This window comes from Scleropages formosus, chromosome 1 (genome assembly GCF_900964775.1).
Source record: "Scleropages formosus chromosome 1, fSclFor1.1, whole genome shotgun sequence".
NCBI classification, from domain to species: Eukaryota; Metazoa; Chordata; class Actinopteri; order Osteoglossiformes; family Osteoglossidae; genus Scleropages; species Scleropages formosus.
In genome coordinates, this window is record NC_041806.1 from 10,986,824 (window position 1) to 11,008,454 (window position 21,631).

Genomic DNA, 21,631 nt, shown 5'->3' on the forward strand with positions numbered 1-21,631 from the left:
ACTTGGGTGTTGCATTGCCAAGTGAATCATAGCAAATGTCTTCACAGAAATATTAAATATCTTTGCTGTTTTCTTTTAAGAAGTCATGTTTGTTTAAAAATTGAAGGTTTTGGGCTGATTTGTTGAAAAGGATCAACCTTTTGGCCTGCAGAGGAGATGGTGCCCACGGGCGAAGTGATCAACCAGCTGCTGCACCACGTGGGTGCCATGTGCATCCACCAGCTCAACGTGCTGGCGGCCAGCAGTAGCAATCTGCCCATCGGAGCTTTCCTGGGCAAGCAGCACCCTATCGAAACGAAGCACTTCAGCAGCATCTGCGATATCATGGAGAAGGCCATGGTCAAAGGGGACACCTGTATCATTCGCTGTATTTTGGTGGTCTTCCAGGTATCACAAGTCAGATGCCTGCAGCTGTTAAGGTCCGCTGCCACCTGCGGCATTTAATGCTCTGGAACTTCTTTCCCCTTCTAAGGTGGTGTTCAGGTTCTTCAACCCGCAGTCTGAGCAGAACAGAGAGAGTGTACGGCGAGCTGGCTTGTTGCTGTGGCAGCTGCTGATGGCACCAGCAGACCAGATTGGCGCTGAGATCCTGGGGGAGGTGTGCCTGGCCATCAGGTAGGTACTGAGCAGTGCCATAAGATACTGAACCTGGTTTCTGCATTCAAAATATTAGTTTGAACTGGGTTTAACTGTGAGTTCCTTTTAACAAAAGGGTGTGTGTGTGTGTGTGTGTGTGTGTGTGTGTGTGTGTGTGTGTGTGTGTGTGTGTGTGTGTGTGGTGTTGCTGCCTAGTATACTGATCAGCCCCTGTCAGACTCAATGTGTATGTATGGACACCCAAGAGAAATATGGGTGCTTAAGGGCATAGCTGAATGTTGGCTTTTCTTTTGTGACCATGTGCTCTTCTGCAACTGCAGCTCAGGACTGAGCACTTTGTATCAAGGGGAAACTGAACTGAACAACCTACTGAAGCTGGTCCTTACAGAAGGTGTGTCTTTCTGCTGCTTGGTGTACTTTCCCTCTGCTGCCCCTTGTGCGCAGGCAGGGTTCCTCCTGCTGTGTTGCAAGTGTCAGCTTTGTAAGGCTCCTTGTATTGTCAGGTGAGCGGAACAGCGGCCTTTCCCAGCTTCGGGACGTCATTCTCACCAACCTTTCCATGCAGTTACAGAAGAACCGCTTTGGCAGTGATGATGATGACCACTACAGGTAGGAGGCCTGAGAGATACTTCTATCATTTGCGGTCTTCATATTTTTCTTATTTTTTCTTTTCCAGTTTCTATCTCATGGTCTTTTTGTCCTTTTAACTGCAAAGTCAAACCCCAACTTTCCAATTTCCATGCAAGATCTGATTACACACATGTTGAATTGGAAGTAAAATCTGGAAAAACCTCATTCGTGCTTATCCTGTAAACGGTGTGTTTGAAGAGAGCCACAAATTACATACATATATATATATATATGTGTGTATTATATAATTGTTGCTTGTCGCTTTGACAGATGGGAATATCCATTTTTCAGGTGCAGTTCAGACAGTGACATTTTGTGGCTGACAGTGAGGAGACAGCCACATAGGTAGGACAGAGGACAGCAGAAACTTTTTAGTTTTAATTTAGCTGACACTTTTCTCAAAGGCATCTTACAAGGGTAACTCCTACACAAGGTGGGTTTTGAACCTGTATCCTTTAAATGCCAGAGAGCAGCTGTAATCACTTCGCTGCCTGCTGCTATTTTGTTAAATTATAAACAGAAATTGGGACATAAGTCCTTTAAAGCCCAGATTGAATACCTGGCCTTAGATGGGCTGAAACCCAGCAAGTAAATAACTCCACGTTCCTACATTCCATGCTTAGTATTGTACAAGCACCGTATAGTGTGTATTATCCTTCACTTTTCATATTGTAGAAATTAGCATGGTGTTGGTATAAGGGGAGCCATGTGTCAGGGTCAACACCACTCCATTCCACAGTTCAACCTTCCCTGGTTCAAGTTCAAATCCATGTCAGCCTTTAACATGTGTATCAGCACTGTAATTGCTGGAAAAAAAAGGCTAGGATGTTGCATGTGTCAGAGTCTGTGTCTCTGCTGATTTACAATCTGGAGCCAGGTTTGAAGCTGGAGATGGTTGGCATTGTATAGCTGGTGCTCTGATGCACCTCCCCGCTCTGCCTATGGGCCATAGTTGACTGGCTGATGGTACTGCTAAGATATTGTACCAGTGTTGGAGATGCAAGTCTACCTTCTTCACACTGGGTTCATGGAATCTACTTCCTGAAGTTAGTAAAAACTGTTTATTAGGTGTTGCTTAATTTGCTCTAATGGTGTGTTTGAACCCAACACACTGTTATTGATACCTGTGTGTGCAGATTGTACAGACATTGTGTTTTGAATTCACAATTTCATGTGATAGGCTGAACGATGAGCTTCTACACTGCATCTTGAAGACTGTGGTGCGAGAGTCCTGTCTGGTCATCACCAAGTGTCAGACCATCGGAAAGGATGACTTTCAGAAGCTCCTGTCCACTGTGCCGGTGTGTGGGAAGCCCACAGTTCGGATATATAGATTGGCGTTATTTCCAGCAAGGCACTCTGGGTGGTGCTGAAGGTCACAAACTTAACTCGTTTAAAATGCATACATGGCATCTCTCTTTAAAAAAAAATAAATAAATAAATAACTATCACTGGTGTATTCTGATGGTAAACTTAAAGTACTGATAAGTTTATTGTAAGTACTTGCAGGTTTTCAAAGTTACTCCAGGATATTGTTATATTGTAGGTTGTTTTGTTGATTTACTGCCTTTATCTAGTTTGACATGCAAACATTGATTAGTCCTACACCATTAGGGCCCCTGAAACAGACTGACATTGATCAGTGAGCAAGTTTCAAAGTGTGGAGTGATGACAGGTACTGCCCTACTACCCAGGTGGCCTCTCCCAGCCTACGCTACCTCATGGCTGTTCAGAACCATCTGCTAAGCAACATGGTTCTGATTCGGCCTGACGAGAGCGATGACAGCGACAGCTCCCTGCAAGGGGAAACAATGAAGGTACAGGTAAACATCCCCTTTAAATACCAATTCTGATGTGCTATCTGTCCTTGTGGCACGATGACCTGTGAGATTGTGTTTGGGGTGTGGTATTTTCTGTACTTCAGGTTTGACACACATTCTGATACGAACTAGGTTCCTTGGTTCACAAATAGTGCTTCTGTTTGCCTTTTTTTTTTTATTGGATGGAGAGTGGTTACGGAAGCCTCCGCATTGTTGTTCCTCCATAGGATCTGCAGGCCAGCATCCTGTCCCTGGCAGCCAAGATCTTGATGGGTTGTGATGAGGTGTTAGAGACCTTGCAGCAGGTGACCACTGCCCTGATCAAGAGTGAAATCCCAGACCGGGAGACCAGGTACAGCACCTGCATGATCCACCTGTGAGAGTGGATTCTTCTGCTACAGTACCTCCATCCAAAACAGAATCATACTTTTAGGGGCATTTAGTGAATTTCATCTCTAGGCTTTGGTGCTATGGTGGTTTGGTTTGACTTGCAGTTTAAATTAGGTCTTTGTGCTCAAAGATGAAATGTGAATCAGAAGACCGAAGTAGTTAGAGGACCTTGTGGTGGGCTCTGCTATTTTCCCCTTGAGCGGAACACCTTAGCTCAACTTTGCAGAAGGAGATGAGATGTGTTTGCACAGTAAGCCACCTAGAAATGGACCAGATTTTAATTTCATGACGTCACATTTTACAAGGCCAGTAACAGTCAGCATTGAATATGTGGATATCAAGGTTGCTAATGTTCTCTTCCTGGTCCCCCCAGACTGAGGGGGCTGGAACAGGTGACAAAGGCCACTATGCTGGGACATCTGCTGCCAGTGCTGCTCACTTCTCTGATGCATCCAAACCTGCAGACACTCACACTGGCCGATGCTCTCATGCCACAGCTTGTGCAGCTGGTCCTCTACACCAGCCAGGTTGGTTCCCAACAGCTGCTTTGTGTCTAGGTGTCAATAATACACACACATTACTGTGGAGGTGGGATCACTAGGGTTGGTTTTAAAATTGGAATTACAGAAATGATTGTAATCTTTATGGGGTGGATCTGAACCAAGGTTCAATCCAGACTTGAACTAATTTACACAAGTTAATAGGATTTCTTTTAAAGAGGTACATGTATGGCCCTGCCTAAATGGATAAAATTGTCCATTTAGGCAGGACCATAATCCATTGTCCATTTAGGCAGGGCCATTTATTCATTTTTAAAATTCAATATATTGCAAGGTTTTTTTTTTTTTTTTTTTTTTTTTTTTTAAAAATAAAACTTTCTAATATAGTGGCTTGCAAAAGTATTCAAGCCCCTTGAAAGATGGCATAATTCTGTGGATTTCAAAAGATACATATCTTGTTCCAATAAGTATTTTTCTTGTAAAACCCGTGCTCTAAGACTTTATTTTGAAGGCCAAAGTAAATCATTAGTCAAAAGATTTATAGAAAAAAAAAAAATGGAAAATGGGAAAATTTAGTTGAGCCTCTTTTGGATGCAATAACAGACTTGCAGTGCTGTTTAAAAAGTGTTCGTCCCCCTCCTGATTTCTTCTGTTTTTATGTTCATCTCACACTAAATAGTTTTAGGTCTTCCAACGAAATACAACATAAAACCTGAGTAAACACAGAATACAGTTTTGAATTTTCATTTTTTTTTAATTGAAGCAAAAAAGTTATCCAACACCTATCACCCATGTGAAAAACTAATTGCCCCCTTAAACATAAAATCTGGTTGTGCTACCTTTAGCATCAATAACTTTTCTTCACCCGAGTGTTCGGAACATAAGGCCTCAAGTCAGATGAAATGACTACAAAGTCAATCATTGGCCTTTGGCCCAGTGAGCTCTGGTACAAAGTACACTTATGAGCATCCTTGTGTTCGAACATGGTGTTTGTTATGGACAAACTATGACTAGCACAGAAGTCCAATAACATTTCACTATTCTGGTTTAGATCAGGTAAGCCATTGTTCTCCATCACCCCACTCCAGAGTTCTCAGTCATTGCTAACATGAGCATTGAAGTCCCCCAGCAGGACTATGGAGTCTTTAGGTGGGACCCTATCCAGAGCCCCACCCATTCTCTCTAAGAAGGTTGAATACTCTGAACTGCTGTTTGGTGCGTAAGCACACACAACAGAGTTTTCCTCTCTGCAACCTTAAGTCGTATTGAGGCGACCCTCTTGTCCACCGGGACAAACTCCCACTGTACGGCAGCCAGCTGGGGGCTTGTGAGTATCCCCACACCTGCACCTCTCACCCTGTGCAACTCCTGAGTAGGAGAGAGACTACCCCCTGTCAAGGAGTTTGGTTCCAGAGCCAACACTGTGAGTGGAGGTAAGCCCAACTATATCTAGTTGGTATCTCAACCTCCTGCACCAGTTCTGGCTCCTTCCCCCCTCAGTGAGGTTACATTCCACGTACCAAGAACCAGTTTCTGCCGTGAGGGGCCGTGACACCACGTGCCACACCCCGTGCCACCCCACCCCCTCCTGCTGCCTGAAAAGCATTGCACCCATGTAGGACCTTGCAGGTGGTGGGCCCACATGCCCCCCCCACATTGCCTTTTTGGGTTGAGCCTGGTCAGGCCAGGTTACGTGGGCTGCCTGGCCACCAGGCTAGGACCACTACCCCTAGGCCTGGCTCCAGGAGTAGGTCCTGGTAACCCTATTCTGGGCAAGGTAAATGTTGTCTTGTCTACTTTTTTCATGGGAATTTTTTGATCATGCTAGTCTGGATCTTCACTCCAGACCTGTTCGCCTTGGGAGACTCTATCAGGAGCATACTGCTCCCGACGATATAGCTCTGGAGATCCCAAGATCACGCAAGCCCTTCTGCCACGACAAGGTCCCGATCCAGGAAGAGACATAAATTGTATTTTGTGTCTATTCAGGTTGCCTTTGTTTTGTTAGATTTTGTTTTAATTTATGAAAAAAATTAGTATGAGAGATGCACAAAAACAGAAGGCTTTTCCACAGCACTGTAAATCTTTTGGGGTAAGTCCGAACCAGCTTTGCACACTGCTCAGGACTGATTTTGTCCCATTCTTCCTGGCAGATTTGGTTGGATGGCACTTCTGGACTACAATTTCAAAAAGTGCTGCAAAATGTTGAGATCAGGCCTTTGACAAGGTCATTGTAGGACATTCACTTTTTTGTTTTTGGGCCACTCCACGTTGCCTTGGCCTTGTGCTTGAGATTGTTGTGTTGCTGGAAGATGAACCTTCTCCTGAGCCTCAGTTTTAGCTGACTGGAACAGATTCTCTTGCAGTATTTCCCTGTATTTAGTTCCATTTTTCCATTAATCTTAAGATTCCCACGCAGCATTATGCTGCCACCACCAGACTACAATCTTAGAATGTTTTTTTTTTTTTTTTTTTGAAGCATGGGCAGTGTTAGGTTTGTGCAGCACATAGTGCTTTGAATTTTGCCAAATAGATCGATCTTGGTTTCATCTGACCTTTTCCATCTTCACCTTTTCCTACATCCTAGCTAGGTCCTTCTCATACATTGTGGTAAACTCTAGCAGTACCTTTTTATGGATATTCTTGAGTAATGGCTTCTTTCTTGCCACCCTCCCAGACAGGCCAGTGTTGTGGAGAGCCCTTGAGATTGTAGATTCCTGCACATGTACCCCAGTTTCAGCACCTGACTTCTGTACACGCAGTCCCCAGGTTACAAACATCCGATTTAACGTACAACCTGTACTTACGAACCATCCCCCGTAAAGCCTACTATATTAAAAATTCAAAGTACTGTACATACAATGATGCGTAATAAAACGTGTGCTACTGTGCGACGCACATCAAAACATTACACGTCTACAGCGGTTCCTGAGTTCGTGGGTGTGTGAGCCTGAGGTAGGATAAAGACTTTCTTTTCACTTTTGCCACGCCCTCGCCCCACAATGTACATACCTGCCCGAAATCAGGGCAACGGGTATAAAGAAGCCGCATCTGCGTACCCTGGTTGCGGAATCTCATTCGAGAAACCCGTCTCTCCAGCTCTCTCAAGTGGACGGACGGGTAGGTAGTCGATGGTTCAAGTCCTTTGTTCTCCTCACTCCTGCTCTTGACGTCCGTGACTCCCGACACTTGCATGCCTCCTTGACTATGACATTGTGTTCTCCCCAAGACCTATGTTTTTGCATCAACCGACCCATGCCTGTCCCTGACCACGAGTCTCTCCTGCTCCCTTATGTACCGACAAAGATCCTGTGTTGGGTCCACACACACACACACACACACACACACACCTCCATCTCCCACTCAGTATGACACAAACCATGTTGCTGTTAAGTGTCTCCTGTGTGTTACTGTATTTGTCTTTAACTTTTTTGTTTTTACCCTCTTAACCATGGCACCAAAGCGTAAATGTGACTCAAGTGATGGTGTGGATCATTGGAATACGATCTGACAATCAAAAACGAAACTAAAGTGCAAATAATAAAGCGATCAGAAAAAGGTGAAATGCCAACAAACCCTGGAAAAGCAAACATTAGTTTCTTTAATGTTTTTTTAATACATTCTTTCTCTCGTCGTCTCTCCGTATTATAAATACTGTAGTTATCATTGCATTCTACTATTACAATATTATGTTAAAGATGGTTTATTGTACCCAGCAGTATTTAATATTTTTTATGCATCGGAAGGTACACAATATATATATGCTTAGATACCTAACTGTTCTGACTTGCGTCAAAATTCGTCTTAAAGACAGGAACGGAACTTGTTCGTAGTCCAGGGACTCCATGTAGTTTCTTCAAAGTGATGGCTGGCACCTTTATCACTTCCCTTACCAGTTTATATCTTGCTTGTGCGCTGAGGTTTGACGGATGGCCACCTTTACACAGAGACTAGTTGGTGTGATATACCTTCCACTTTCTGATGATGGATCCAGTAGTGCTCACTGGGACATCCAAGCACTTTTTTTTTTTTTTTTTGTACCTTTGTTGCATCACTCTCTCTTATTTCTGTAGTGTGTTCTTTAGTCTTCATTTTCAGTGGGTTCACAGCCTGGCTAATGACCTTTACACAGAGTGATTTTTATATTCAGAAATGTGACTGTACCAGTGAGAACTATAAGTAAAAATCTAGTTAGTCAATTATAGCCAGTTAAAAGGCAAATGTCTTGTTTGGGAACAATTTTCCACTTTAAGCTTTTGAAGCACCATGGTTTCAGTACTTATGTAAGCAGCACATTTCAGTTTTCCATTTTATTTTAATATCTGAGGACATAACTCATTTTGGTTTTTGAAATAGACTGTTAGTATGAAATAGATCTCAGTAAAAAATAGTGATTGGGGCAACATTTGTATGTATCTTTTGAAATCCAGAAAATTATGCTAACTTTACAAGTGGCTCGAATATTTTTGCAAGGCACTCTTTTCTAAGGCATTTTTATGATGCTTAGATGCTTGAACAGAACACACCTGCCTGGAATGGTACTGAACATTTGAGTGACTACTTCAATCCTTCACTGACTGAATTGTCATGCTGTGTTTGTTCAGACTGCCTTGCTGCTGAAGACTCAGACCCCACTGTTCACTGAAGGGACTTCACTTACAGGTGGGCCCTCAGGACCAAGAGGGAAGCTACCCTCTGCTGATGACAGGTAGGACTGCTCCTACTCCTCAGTCAGGCCCAGTACTTGTAAAGTCTTGCGCAGCTTAACAACTGACTGCATATACGACAGTGGTTCCATGAGATAATGAAGCTGAAAAATTCTTATTGACTAGCAACGTCATAGCCGTTCATAGTGGTGCTGCTGTAAACAAACCTACTGTTCTGCCAGTCCTATAAAAGTATAGCACATACAATTCTGTACAGGTACATAATACGTCATAATAAATACCTATATTACTGGATTATTTACTCTACTTTTATCATTTGTGTACTCTTTGTGCTTAAAGTTTACTGTAAAACGGTATGCTGTGTTACGTCATTTGCAGCGTCATAAATCTTGTTTACCGTGTCTCTTGACTGCATCGAGGTTATACCATCTAGGTTAGTATAAGTACACTGTATGACACTGTATGATTATGCCCAGCCTACATCATGCAAACATCAACTTGTGCAGACTTCAGGAATTTGCACCACACACACACACACACACACACACACACACACACACACACACACACACTGTCTGAAACCGCTTCTCCCGAGCGGGGTCGCGACAAGGCAGAACCTAACCTGGCAACACAGGGCGCAAGGCTGGAGGGGAAGGGGACACACCCAGGACGGGACGCCAGTCCGTTGCAAGACACCTCAAGCAGGACTCGAACCCCAGACCTGCCAGAGAGCGGGATCCAGCCAAGGCCGCTACACCACCGCCCCCCACCCAAATAAAAACTGAATCTCCAGTCACCCAGACTGAGCTATAAGTGCATCGGGTCCATACTGAAACATCTCCATCCATACAAGGTGAATAAGGCACTTGCCCCGTTCCCCTAGCTAATCCTACCGGATGTTCAGGGCATCCATGCTGGGGAAGGCCAACATATCAGTTCAAGAATAAAGTAGAAGTTGCATTGCAAAGTCTTCTGCACATCCTCATACTCAGTGTAGGAGCATGTTGAGAGTGCTGAGAGAAACATTTGTGGCAGTCAGTGTATCTATTTTACCAAGCTCTTTAAAACCCATTTCCCTGTTTTATTTGCTAATATGTCACATCCTATCTATAGTTCTTAGTATGGATATTGGGAAATTGTGCCTGTGGTTTGCTCTGCTGCGTTTCCCCTTCCCCCTTTGTCATTGCCTTTAAATGATTTTTACTACAGGCGTGCATTTCTTCAAGAGCCCACAAATGAACAAAATTTACTGCTGTTTGTGCATCTCTCAATACTGGGATGAAACTTGTGCTCTGCTGGCAGGATATCACTTGAGTCTGGACTGCAGTGACAGTAGGACCTTATGAAAGAGGAACTACTTGTTTTGATGTGGAGGGTTTTCTTTATTATAGAATAATATAAAAAATAGCAAGGTTACAGTAATGGTGTTGCTGAGTTTTTCAGTTTTGGATGATTTTTAAATTAACTTGTTCTGCAATGGGCATTGTTGGTCTGGCAGTGGATTGTACCCCATTAGAAATTATAGGAATAGCCACTTTGGTGTCCAGACCTCTGATTTATAGATGTATTGTGAGGAATTAACTGAGTTTGAATACCAGAGCAAGACTGTATATTGGTGTGTGTGTGTGTGTGTGTGTGTGTGTGTGAGAGAGAGAGACTGATTGCATCTGTTATGTATGCATCCTCTCCTGACGTCTGCTCTCTCCACCCAGCCTGCGGACCCTGGAGGAGCGCGAGGAGCCAGGATTCCTGACAGGGCTGAAGATTCCAGCTCCATGGGCAGCAGGGAAGACTGTAGAGACGGTGCATCCAGTGCGGGACAACTACAAGTTCAAGGAGACTGTACACATCCCAGGGGCACGTTGCCTGTACCTGCGCTTCGATCCCCGATGTTCTTCACAGTACGACTATGACAAGGTGCACAATCCCTCTTGGCTCCCAGGGGCAGGCAGACATAAACATACATTCTGTTATAAGTCTGGTTTTGCAGTAATGTGAGCTGCTGGTTACTCACATCACCAACCTCTCAGTGTTTTGCAGCGTTGAGAGGGTGGAGCAACTAAAGCTACAGGAGCTGATTAGTTGTCGACAGAAAATTGCCGGGAAGTCTCATTGTAATTAGGTTATGAAAAGTTGGGGAGAAGGTGTTTTTTTTTTTTTTTTTTTTTTTTTTTTTTTTAAATTGCATTGTTTTCAAATAAGTAAAACTTAAAATTTGAACAAAATTACAGCAATAATTTCAAATGTCAAAGTAACAACACGTTAAGGTATCTAGAAAGCCAGCTTTTAGTGTTTTCAGTGTAATAGAATAGTGTTTGATCAACATTGTGTGGGTTATGAGGTGGGATTGAATTTATGATAGAATTAGTCTGATTCAGATTTGTATCACATCTGGGTGTAAACTGTACCATATTCAAATATTTATGTGATTGCTTTTAATCAAGATTTCCCTGATTTTATTACTTCTTTTTGTCCAACTTCTGCTGGTGCTCTGGTCTGTCCCAGCTGGTGATCTACGCCGGTCCGAACACCAACAGCCGCAAGGTGACCGAGTACGGGGGAAACACTCTAGGCTATGGCAGTCGCAGTGTGCTCGGCACGGGATGGCCCAAGGATCTGGTTAAGGTGGGCACTCTGAGGAGTAGTGTGCTGTTGCTTCGGGGAGGCAGCGGCATTTTCCCGTGACAGCTCATTTATCTAAATTTCCTTATTGCAGGTGGAAGGCGACACAGTAACTTTTTCCTTTGAGATGCGCAGTGGCCGGGAGCACAACACTCCTGACAAGGCTATGTGGGGTTTCTCTTGTACGGTGCGCGCACAGGTAAGCTGCTGCCCAAATGCAAGCATATGGCTGAAAGGTTAGGGGGTATTGGGAGTATTCATGGAATTCATAGGTTAATGGTTAATAATTAATTATTCTTTCAGGTTTAAATGTTTTTTGTGTTAAAAAGTTTCATCGTTGTTTCATTTTTATTTGCATAACACTAGTGTATAGTAATACATGATATTGACCCTGAAAGGTTTCATACTGCTGTAATTGTGGATGAATGGAACAATCTTAAGAATGATTAGGCTTGTCATTTTTTTTTACTTTCTCTACCACACTGTTTTTGTGCTTCTCTTGGTGTCATCTTTAGAATGAAGGAGAACATTCCTTTGTTCTTTGATTCAATCAGTCTCTTTTTCTTTCCCTCCCTGCCTCCTCCACGATTTGCTTCCTATTTGCCCTTTCCCATTACTGATCCTCTGTCCTACAGGAGTCCTCAGAGGATGTGTCTGGAGGCCTGCCTTTCCTGGCTGACCTGGCACTGGGCTTGTCAGTGCTGGCCTGCTCCATGCTGCGCATCCTGTACAATGGGCCTGAAATCACCCGGGAAGAAGAGGCCTGCCAGGATCTGCTGTGCTCCAAACTGCTGCAGAGGTGGAATCCTACCTCCCCCCCATTACCAACATGAGGCTGGGGACCACCCATATCCCTTCTAATGTCATGCTTTTGTTTCCCCAAGGTGCCAGTGGCAGGTAGAGGCCAATGGTGCCATCTCGCCAGCACTCACACCTAGCCCCTCGCCTTTGCCTCTCACCATCGAGGAGGACCGGGAATTCACCTACCCCACTGATGTGCTAGTGCCACCACCTGGGCTCATGCCAGGGGCCTATGACCTGCCACGCATCCGTCTTCCCCCAGGCATCATGGGCCGCTTGCGGGAGGTGTCGGGCAGAGCACGTCCCCAGTTTCGGCCAAGCATAAAGTAAGGAGCCAGTCTGTGAATCCCTGTGTCTTTTGCCTGAACACTTGAATGAATAGTGAGAAGCTCTGCTGGTCAAAGCACTTCCTACATCTGCTACATTCTGTGTTGTTTGGCAGTCATAACAGTGGAATAAACTAAGTTGGAGCTCTAGCCTAGGAGGATTAATTTATTAGGTGAACACCAAGCTTGGCATTGTCTCTGCGCGCATTTCATTGCCAGTCAAGGTAGCATTTCATTGCAGTGAAAGTGAGAAGAAGAGTCAATAGTGTTTTATATATACAGTCAGGTGACCCCCAATAATGACCTTATAATCAAACAAAATGTAACTTCTGGGCAGGGCAAAGGAGGGATGGTCAGCAGTGTTAGTCAACAGTTTGTTGCTGCTTTGCAAGTGACAGTATGCCCAAGGTCGTTATTCATTGTGCTTCTAACTAATTATGGGCCAGTTAAGTACCCCTCTCATTTCAAACATGAGTTTTGGGATCATTAACCATGATGATGATTTGGTGAATTGTCTGATTCTGATGAAATAAGAAAACGTACCTGCGCAACCAGTTAGTGCAGCGTGACTTTCATCCTTCAGTCTCACCCATTCCCCTCTGCTTCCCGGATTCAAACAGGGAGGTGATCCGGCCGGACGTGATCGAGGAGGTGATTGTGTCCTGCGTAATCAAGCACCTGGGGTTAGTTGACACTCTGCAGTCGCTGGTCAACTTCCAGTACCGCGAAGAGCATGCTGAGGAACACGACCTGCTCTGTAAGATCATGGCTGAGACCTTCAAGAAGATCAACGCCATGGAACGGCAGCTGCAGGTGTCTGTGCCCGCATTCCTAAAAATGTGTTGTGAAAAGTATCATGGTCCTCTGTAGGCTGTCACTTCTCTTCATTTGCTGAATTAAATTAATTTTAACTTCCTTGAGGCCACTTTTCTCATAAGTGACACGGAGTAGCTAGAAATTCTTATGACCTCCGTTTCCATGTTGAATGTTTATTTGGCTGATTATTATTGTATGGGAGCAATTTGGGTTCAGAGTTTGTGCCAGGAGTTCCAGAGCAGTGTTCTTATTTTTACTGCAACTGGAAACATTGTCCTCAGTGTTCAGCTGTAACTTGGCCTCCTTCCTTTCAGACCGAAGCTCAAATTAACATGTAGCATCAGTCCTTGATGCTAACCACTAACAGAGAGTTGTTTGACGTGTACGCTCATGAGCTCACTCTTGTCAATGTGTTAAATTACTTACGGGTCTTGTGATCAACTCGCAGCACCTGTATTCAGGACAATCTTCAACTGTGGATTCAAAAAACGAGATTTCAGTGGTGCTTAGGCACTCAAAGGTGAAGATGTTGCATGGGTCCTTTTTGCCACTGAACTAAAGGTTGTGGTTTCCAGCATGTCTGTTAAGACACCTAGACACCTGAATTGTTCTACTAAAAATACCGTACTGGATAAATGTATGAAATTATTACTTTTGACAAGTGAAATAATGATCAGTAGAACATTGTAGAGCTAGTATCTCACGGCTCCTGGCTTGTGAGTTCGAATAAGGCTTGGTCTATGTGGAGCTTGTATGTTATGCCCATGTTTTCTATTGGTTTTTTCAGAGTGCTATGGTTTCCTGTGACTCAGCTATTTTGTGTATTGTAACGATCTGGCTAATGAGTTAGCCCAGATCCTCACGTGGATTCCAGAAAGGCGTATAATTATATAAACCCAGACGGACACGGAAAAAAGGAAGCTCTTTTTAATATCTTGTAGGCAACTATGGATGACACATATTTCACACAGCTGTCTTTACGATAAAATAAACAACATTAAAGTAAACTCCAAAACGTGCAAGGCACAAAATGTGTACACAGCCAAGTATATCAGCCTGCGCGCGCACGGGAGAGAGGACCGAGGGGAGGAGCAACCCCTTAGTCTCCACCATAATACGTCATCATTACAGTATATATTACATTGCTCTAGTGTATAGATGAGTGACTGATTGCAGTATAAGTCACTCTTACGAAGGATAAAGGTGTCAGCAAAATACCAATTAAGTATAACGTGTGTTTGTGTTCCGGTCATCCAGAGTGTGGCAGAGCTGGAGCAGAAGTGGCAGAATGAGGTGGAGGAGGCACAGCAGGGCAAGCTGGAAAACAATGGCCCCTTCTTCCAGGACTACCACTTCTTTGAGGTGCTCCACTTGCCTCCATTTAACATCTCACCCAGCATCATATGTTCATCATATGTTAAGACACCAGATATTTAACTGTGCTTACTGGTTTACTCTCCAGAACAAAATCAAGGAGGTGGAATTACTTTGTTCCCTGAAAGAAGTCCCTTTAGACTGCAGTGATCTTGAAAATGTTGTTCTGGCTCTTAGGTGCGTAATCCACATTGAATTGTGTGTTTTTTGTTTATTTTTCTCCTCCCTTTTATTCTTTAAATGTGTAAACAGTGTTCCGTTTTGAATGAATAAAATCAATCATCCCACAGAGAAATTCTGCTCAGTTACAGCACTGTACAGTGTATAAGATGCATACAATGACAAAATGGAGAGAAGTACATAAGATATTTACTTATCAGAAGTACATATATTTATACAGGGGAGGGCTCAGTGTGTGATGCAGTTTTTCTGATTGTTGACATGGTGTATTGGCCAATAGGTTTCTTTGCTATTTTAAGTTAAAATAGAACTACTGAACCTATCTTTCAATATACCCAATAAATCAACCATTAACACAAAGAAGAATATTTACATTATGAAATTTTAAAACTGATGTTCTAGCCAGGTGTCTTTATTGTATATTGCAAAGCTCATGTTTAGTCTCGACTATTTGCTGAACTGCAGAGTGGTGGTGCTGACAGCTGTGTGTGTGTGTGTTGCATGTGTGTTCCTCTGCCCAGGGAGAAGTTCTTCCATGAAGTGAACTCCATCCAGCAGAGGCTTCCTGCCCCGCTGGCCAAGACAAAGGCACTGGTCAAGAGCCTGATGAACCGAACGGAGCTACTGCTGCACGTCACTATTGCTCCGCACTCCCGCAGTCTCACTGGGACCCCCACCAGCACATCAGGTGGCTCTCCCGCAGCCTTTGAATCCGTAACTAGACTTTACTGCAACAGAGTGGTTAAGGTGCTTGCCTGGGGTGGTCTTTCTGTTGTACTTTTAAAACCATTTTACTGACAAGTCTCCCTAAGACCTGAGCAGTTAGCTTTTCTTAACATATTTGAGAATCTTGTGAAGTGGAATACCTTGTTTGACGTTAAGTAACTGTGTATGATAAAATTAGAAAAAATGTCTACTGATATAGTCAGTCAGTCTCTGGATTACGAATGTCCGACTTGTGTACAACCCATAGTTACGAACAACCCCCTTACTGACCAGAAGCTAATTTTTTTTTTTGTCACCCTTAAGTGACAAAGTAGAACTTCATAATTAAGCCTTTTATATTTAAAAATTAGTTACTGTACATATAATGGTTCGTAATAACAAAAGGGCGCTACTTTGTGACCGCATCAAAACATTGGCGTGTACAGCAGTTTGTCGGCTCGTGGGTGAAACACGTGAGCCCGAGGTATGACAGACTTCCTTTTCAGTTGGCCCCCGTTGCTGTTAAGTCTTGTGTGTTATTGTATTTGGCTTTATTTTTTTTTTTTTTTTTTTTTTGTTTTTACCTCCTGCTTTAACCTTTTACAGTGCCCTCCGCTAATATTGGCACCCTTGGTAAATATGAGCAAAGGAGGCTGTGAAAAATTCTTTGTTTTGATCTTTTGTTCCAAAATTCACAAAAAATACTTTGCTCTCATGGATATCAAACAATTGCAAGCACAACACAGGTTTATCCAAAAAAAAAAAAAGGAAAAAAAAAACTTTGTTAAATGTGTGCCACAATTATTGGCAACCTTTTAGTCAATACTTTGTGCTACCTCCCTTTGCCAAGATAACAGCTCTGAATCTTCTATAATGCCTGATGAGGTTGGTAATACATGGCAAGGGATCTCGGACCGTTCTTTCATACAGAATCTCCAGATCCTTCAGATTTTGAGGTCAACGCTGGTGGACTCTCCTTTTCAGTTCATCCCACAGGTTTTCTATGGGGTTCAGGTCAGGGGGACTGGGATGGCTATGGCAGGACCTTGATTTTGTGGTCAGTAAACCATTTTTGTGTTGATTTTTGATGTACGTTTTGGATCATTGTCCTGCTGGAAGATTCAACCACGGCCCATTTTAAGCTTTCTGGCAGAGGCAGTCAGGTTTTCATTTAATCTCTGTTGATATTTGATAGGGTCCATGATGCCATGTATCCTAACAAAATGTGCAGGTCCTCTGGCAGAAAAACAGCCCCAAAACATTAAAGAGCCACCACCATATTTAACTGTGAACATGAGGTACTTTTCCATATGGCTACCTCTCTGTGTGCATCAAACCCACCTCTGGTGTTTATTGCCAAAAAGCTCTATTTTGGTTTCATCTGACCATAGAACCCGATCCCATTTGAAATTCCAGTAGTTTCTGGCAAACTGAAGATGCTTGCTTGTTTTTGGATGAGAGTAGAGGCTTTTTTGTTAAACAACTTGTGGTGATGTAGGTGATGTTGGAATTGTACTTTGAGACTTTCTGACCCCAAGACGCAACTAACTTCTGCAATTCTCCACCTGTGATCCTTGGAGATTTTTTGGCCACTGGAACTATCCTCTTCACAGTGTGTTGAGACAATATAGACACACGTCCTTTTCCACGTTGATTCATAACATTGCCAGTTGACTGGAACTTCCTAATTATTGCCCTGATGGTGGAAATGGGCATTTTCAATGCTTTTTCTATTTTCTTATAGCCACTTTCCATTTTTTGAAGCTCAACCTTTTGCCGCACATCAAAGCTATATTCTTTGGTCTTACACATTGTGATGAATGACTAAGGGAATTTGGCCTATATGTTACCTCATATTTATACCCCTGTGAAACAGGAAGTTATGGTTGAACAATTTCCTGTTCCTAGTCACCCAGGTGTACTGAAAAAATGTAAAATACCTGTGGGAATATACTTCAAATATAGTTTTCTTATGAGTTCATAGGGGTGCCAATAATTGTGGTGTGTGTTTAACTTTTTTTTTTTTTTTTTTTTTTTTTTTTTTTTTTTTTTTTGGATGAACCTGTGTTTGCAATTGTTTGATATCCATAAGAGCAGAGTATTTTTGTGAATTTTTTTACAAAAGATCCGAACGTTAAACAATAAAGGCTTTTTTGTTCATTTGCGAAGGATGCCAATATTAGGGGAGGGCACTGTACCTCCTAACCATGGCACTAAAGCATAAATGTGATTCAAATGATTGTTTCCCTTTGCTTTGATGCATCACAATCAACTGAAACTAAAGTGGAAATAAGGGGAAAAGTGAAATGCCAATGAGCATTGGAAAAGGGAACATTAAAGTTTCTTTAATGTTTTGCCCGTACACACATACCCGGCACTCTGCTATAAAAGAAACTTCTCAACCTCTTCCAGATTGCAGAATCTCATTCTAGACAACCATCCCCTCTGCTCGCGTTGCTCTTCCAAGTCCTGTCCCTCATTGTTCCCCAGTCCCGATCCACATCTTTTTGATAACGACCGCCTACCTTGTCCCTTAACCATGAATTCGATCCTTGCCTGTTAGTTTGCCTATCGTTAGTTTGCCTAATACTATTCGCCCGTCTCCAACCACAAGAACACGTCTACTCGTTTGGTTCTGAATAAACGATCCTGCAATTGGGTCCAGCCTCCTCCATGTCCTCTGTTAGTCATAAAAGTAGTAACATCTATTATCCTTCTATGTATCCGTATTATATATTCTATAGTTTCATTTCTTATTATCATCAGTTATCATTACATCATTATATTGTATCATTGTTATTACTGTATTGTTACACTAAAACATCTTTAATATATCTGGAAGTGTTTTAGTATATGTATCTTTCTATACATTAAAAAAAAACACTAAGACAAGCATTTGACAAACTAACGTTAAATACCCACCATACCGACTTAAGGATAGACTGAGGACACAGAACTTGTTTATAATCCAAGGACTGCATGTACTGTAAATGGACAAAGGGTAAAAATGGGACCCGAGGAAGTATGTGCAGAAGGGTATGTGTGGTGGGGGGCTGGATACAGGCCTGGAGGTGGGTTCTGGATGCTTTCACGAAGTGGATTATGGAATGGGGCAGCTACAAGTTCAACTCAGCCTTTCCTGTAATATTGCATTCATGTTATGCTCTCAGGAGAAATGTGTGTGTTGTAACAGCATGGTCACAGTCTACACGCTGATTCACTGCATACCTCTGTCTTTGAGTTTAGCCTGCAAATCCGTATCTGACACGAAGACCATGACACCCGCAGTGAAACAACCAGTCTTCCTGCGCAGCATGTCTGCACCCTCTGACCTAGAAATGATTGCCAACCAGGACCTGGAGTTCACCCATGGCAGCCAAAGGTTGGTCACAAACATGTCTACTTCATGGTACGGTGGGGGGGCGTCCTGTCAGGAGGCTGTTAAAGACAACATAAAAACAAGCATTTATACAGCAAGCATTTAGCATCAACTAAAACGCTATCTGACCATATTTCATATTTTGTATCTGCTCAGTTTTTTAAAATATGTTTAAGGGATTATTGAAACTGGCTGACTGAAGGGTGGGTGTGTTGCTTCACTCTGTGTTAGTGCTAGTGAGTCTGTGTGTGAGACAAGGATTGGCTGTAAAGGCTGTGGTACTTAGCTCATCGGTGATGCAACCCTGTGTTCTGCTTGTACTTGTCCAGCAGGAGGCGCCATCATCCCACCAGCCACCGTAGCACCTCCTTCACCCTGCTGCAGTCACTGACCATCGAGGACAGCAGGGACAAACCCACCTACAGTGTACTGCTGGGGCAGCTCTTTGCCTTCATTGGGACCACACCCGACCAAGCTGTAAGCCTGTTTGTGTGTGTGTGGGGTTTTTTTTTTTTTTTTTTTATATTTATGTATTCCTTTTTTGCAAAAAAGTAAAATGAAAATTATGGTTAGTTTGTCCAGAGGCATAACAAATATATGCCTTTTAAGGTTTAAAATGGACAGTCTCTTAGACCCAAGTGCCGTTTAAATTTTTATACCTTCTGGTTTATTAATGTGCTAGGTTGGCCAAAGGTATCCTGTGTGTGCTGTACCTGACGGTGTGGCTCTGCTTTTCCCTGCAGGTGTCCAGCAGCAGCTTCCTGTCGGCAGCACAGACACGTTGGAGACGCGGTAACACTCGCAAGCAGGCCCTCGTCCACATGCGGGAGCTACTGACAGCTGCTGTCAGAGTGGGTGGGGTCACACACCTTGTGGGACCTGTCACCATGGTGCTCCAGGGTGGGCCTAGGTAGACTAGACACTCTTTCTCTCTATACAGTCACACCCTACTGATATACACAGTTGAACACATTTGCACACATGTTCAAGTACACTGTGTCCTCAGGAATACGGTTAGACCTGCAAGTCTATTTGTTTTAAATCCAATTATTTTGTCACAATCAATGAAAGCATATTATCAGACATTCTTCAATGTATTCTTAGGCTAGGTTCAGTAAAAGTGTCCAATATATTTTTCACTAGAGAAAAATATACTTTGAGGGTTTTAACATTATTAACTTTCAACTACATTACAATTAAAACCAATTCAAAATTAGGATAAAAATTCCTTGTCTATTCAGATTGCTATTCAAGCCAATTTTTGACTGCGCCATTCAAAAAAATGTGCCACATATGTCATCTTGTTGATCAGGTACCAAGCAGGAGCAAACGGGAATCAGGAACAAATACCAGACACAACCTATAAACACTGTAGAAAGGAGTTTTAATCTGGTCACAGTTTCCCATTCTGTTTGCGTTTGACTACTGGCTTGAGCAGCGCAGATGACTGATCTTGAAAATGAGCAAACTAATAAAATACCATTTACATTGACATTGTAAATTTATAAATGGAATAATGTTGGTATCTTTGACAGTAAGTTAGATGCTTGTAAGATGAGGACATAGTGTACTCTATTTGCTAACTCGCATACATCCTGCATATTCCTGTACTTATGTCCACTTACATGCAGTTATGTCCACTTCAGATGTTATAACTTTTATAACACTAACTGTTCTGTCGCTGTTACTCAACGTACCATCCGCAGATGGTGTAATGTAAAGAGCCCGCATTTCCCTGCTCTGACTCCGTACCAGAATGGCACTTCAAACTAGCTGTTGCAATGCAAGGACTGCAATGTGTTTGGGATACTGTAAAATGTTCAGTGTATATTTATTTAGTGGCTGCTTTTCTCCAGAGCGACATACAAAAACTGCATTAAATCAACAGAAGGAGAGATCTAGCTTCAGACCTGTGATTTTTGAGTATAGTCCATTTATAACGTACTGATATGATCATATGAACCAGTACACATTGCAAGAGTAGATACATAAAAGCGTTCCATTATTTTTTTTAAACATAATTGAAATGTACACATTCATCATGCACTTAGGAGATCATACTGAAAAGTGAATTTTCAGATCCTTTTTAAATGTAGAGAGAAATTCAGCAGTTCTAAGTGAGAGGGGGAGATTATTACAACACATCGACGCCAAAACCAAAAACCTTTGCGCTTTTGATTTTGGACCTCTTGTGTGTGTGAGTCCACCAAGTGAGCAGAGATAGAGGAGCATAGTAGTCTGGTTTGGCGGTAGCACGTGATCAAGTTTTGTAGATATTGGGAGCAGATCTGTTGATGGGTTTTGTAGGCTGTAACCAGAATCTTGAATTTTATCTATACAGCTATAGGGAGCCAGTGCAGTGAGGCAAGGAGGGGGGATACATGGGAACATTTCGGCAGGTCAAACACAATGTGCAGCAGTGTTCTGCGTCAGCTGGAGAGATTTGAGCGCAAAGGACAGACTGGAGAAAGCTGCAGTAGTCTAGGCAGGATATCACCATGGCCTGGACCAGGAGTTGTATTGAGTTTATTGTGAGAGAAGGGTGAATCTTCTGTATATTATGCAAGATGTAGCTGCAGGACTATGTTTTGGGTTTGATGTGTTGAGTAAGAGACTTCAGTTAATTATTACTCTCAGGCTCTTGGTGGATGAGGTAGATGAAATGAGCAAGTTTTTCAGTATGATGGTGAGTTCCCAGCATTAAAGAAACAACCACCTCTCTGTAGACATTAACCAACTTTGTCAGTGTTTTCAGCTGGCATCTGAAGTTTATTCTGTGCTAGTGTTAGCATTTGAGAGGATAGAAGATATAAGGAGCAGGTCT

The 21,631-nt window shown here is 42.8% G+C and overlaps 1 protein-coding gene across 6 annotated transcripts in view; it reads left to right on the top strand.

Annotated features, from left to right (window-relative positions):
* The window catches only part of hectd4 (HECT domain E3 ubiquitin protein ligase 4), a 73,163-nt gene that overhangs the window by 13,320 nt on the left and 38,212 nt on the right, over positions 1-21,631 (top strand). The window contains exons 12-33 of one of the 6 annotated variants that reach the window (XM_018752933.2): positions 152-387; positions 473-615; positions 918-988; positions 1,101-1,206; positions 1,519-1,572; positions 2,408-2,528; positions 2,922-3,050; positions 3,275-3,399; positions 3,811-3,964; positions 8,542-8,645; positions 10,317-10,521; positions 11,110-11,229; positions 11,321-11,425; positions 11,862-12,025; positions 12,111-12,353; positions 12,974-13,166; positions 14,427-14,531; positions 14,632-14,720; positions 15,245-15,411; positions 18,675-18,810; positions 19,137-19,284; positions 19,551-19,717. In XM_018752933.2, the coding sequence (XP_018608449.2) occupies positions 152-387; positions 473-615; positions 918-988; positions 1,101-1,206; positions 1,519-1,572; positions 2,408-2,528; positions 2,922-3,050; positions 3,275-3,399; positions 3,811-3,964; positions 8,542-8,645; positions 10,317-10,521; positions 11,110-11,229; positions 11,321-11,425; positions 11,862-12,025; positions 12,111-12,353; positions 12,974-13,166; positions 14,427-14,531; positions 14,632-14,720; positions 15,245-15,411; positions 18,675-18,810; positions 19,137-19,284; positions 19,551-19,717 (3,085 nt within the window). The remainder of the gene's footprint in view (positions 1-151; positions 388-472; positions 616-917; positions 989-1,100; positions 1,207-1,518; positions 1,573-2,407; positions 2,529-2,921; positions 3,051-3,274; positions 3,400-3,810; positions 3,965-8,541; positions 8,646-10,316; positions 10,522-11,109; positions 11,230-11,320; positions 11,426-11,861; positions 12,026-12,110; positions 12,354-12,973; positions 13,167-14,426; positions 14,532-14,631; positions 14,721-15,244; positions 15,412-18,674; positions 18,811-19,136; positions 19,285-19,550; positions 19,718-21,631) is intronic. The other 5 variants (XM_029258961.1, XM_029258993.1, XM_018752934.2 and 2 more) reach the window with 5 other exon arrangements.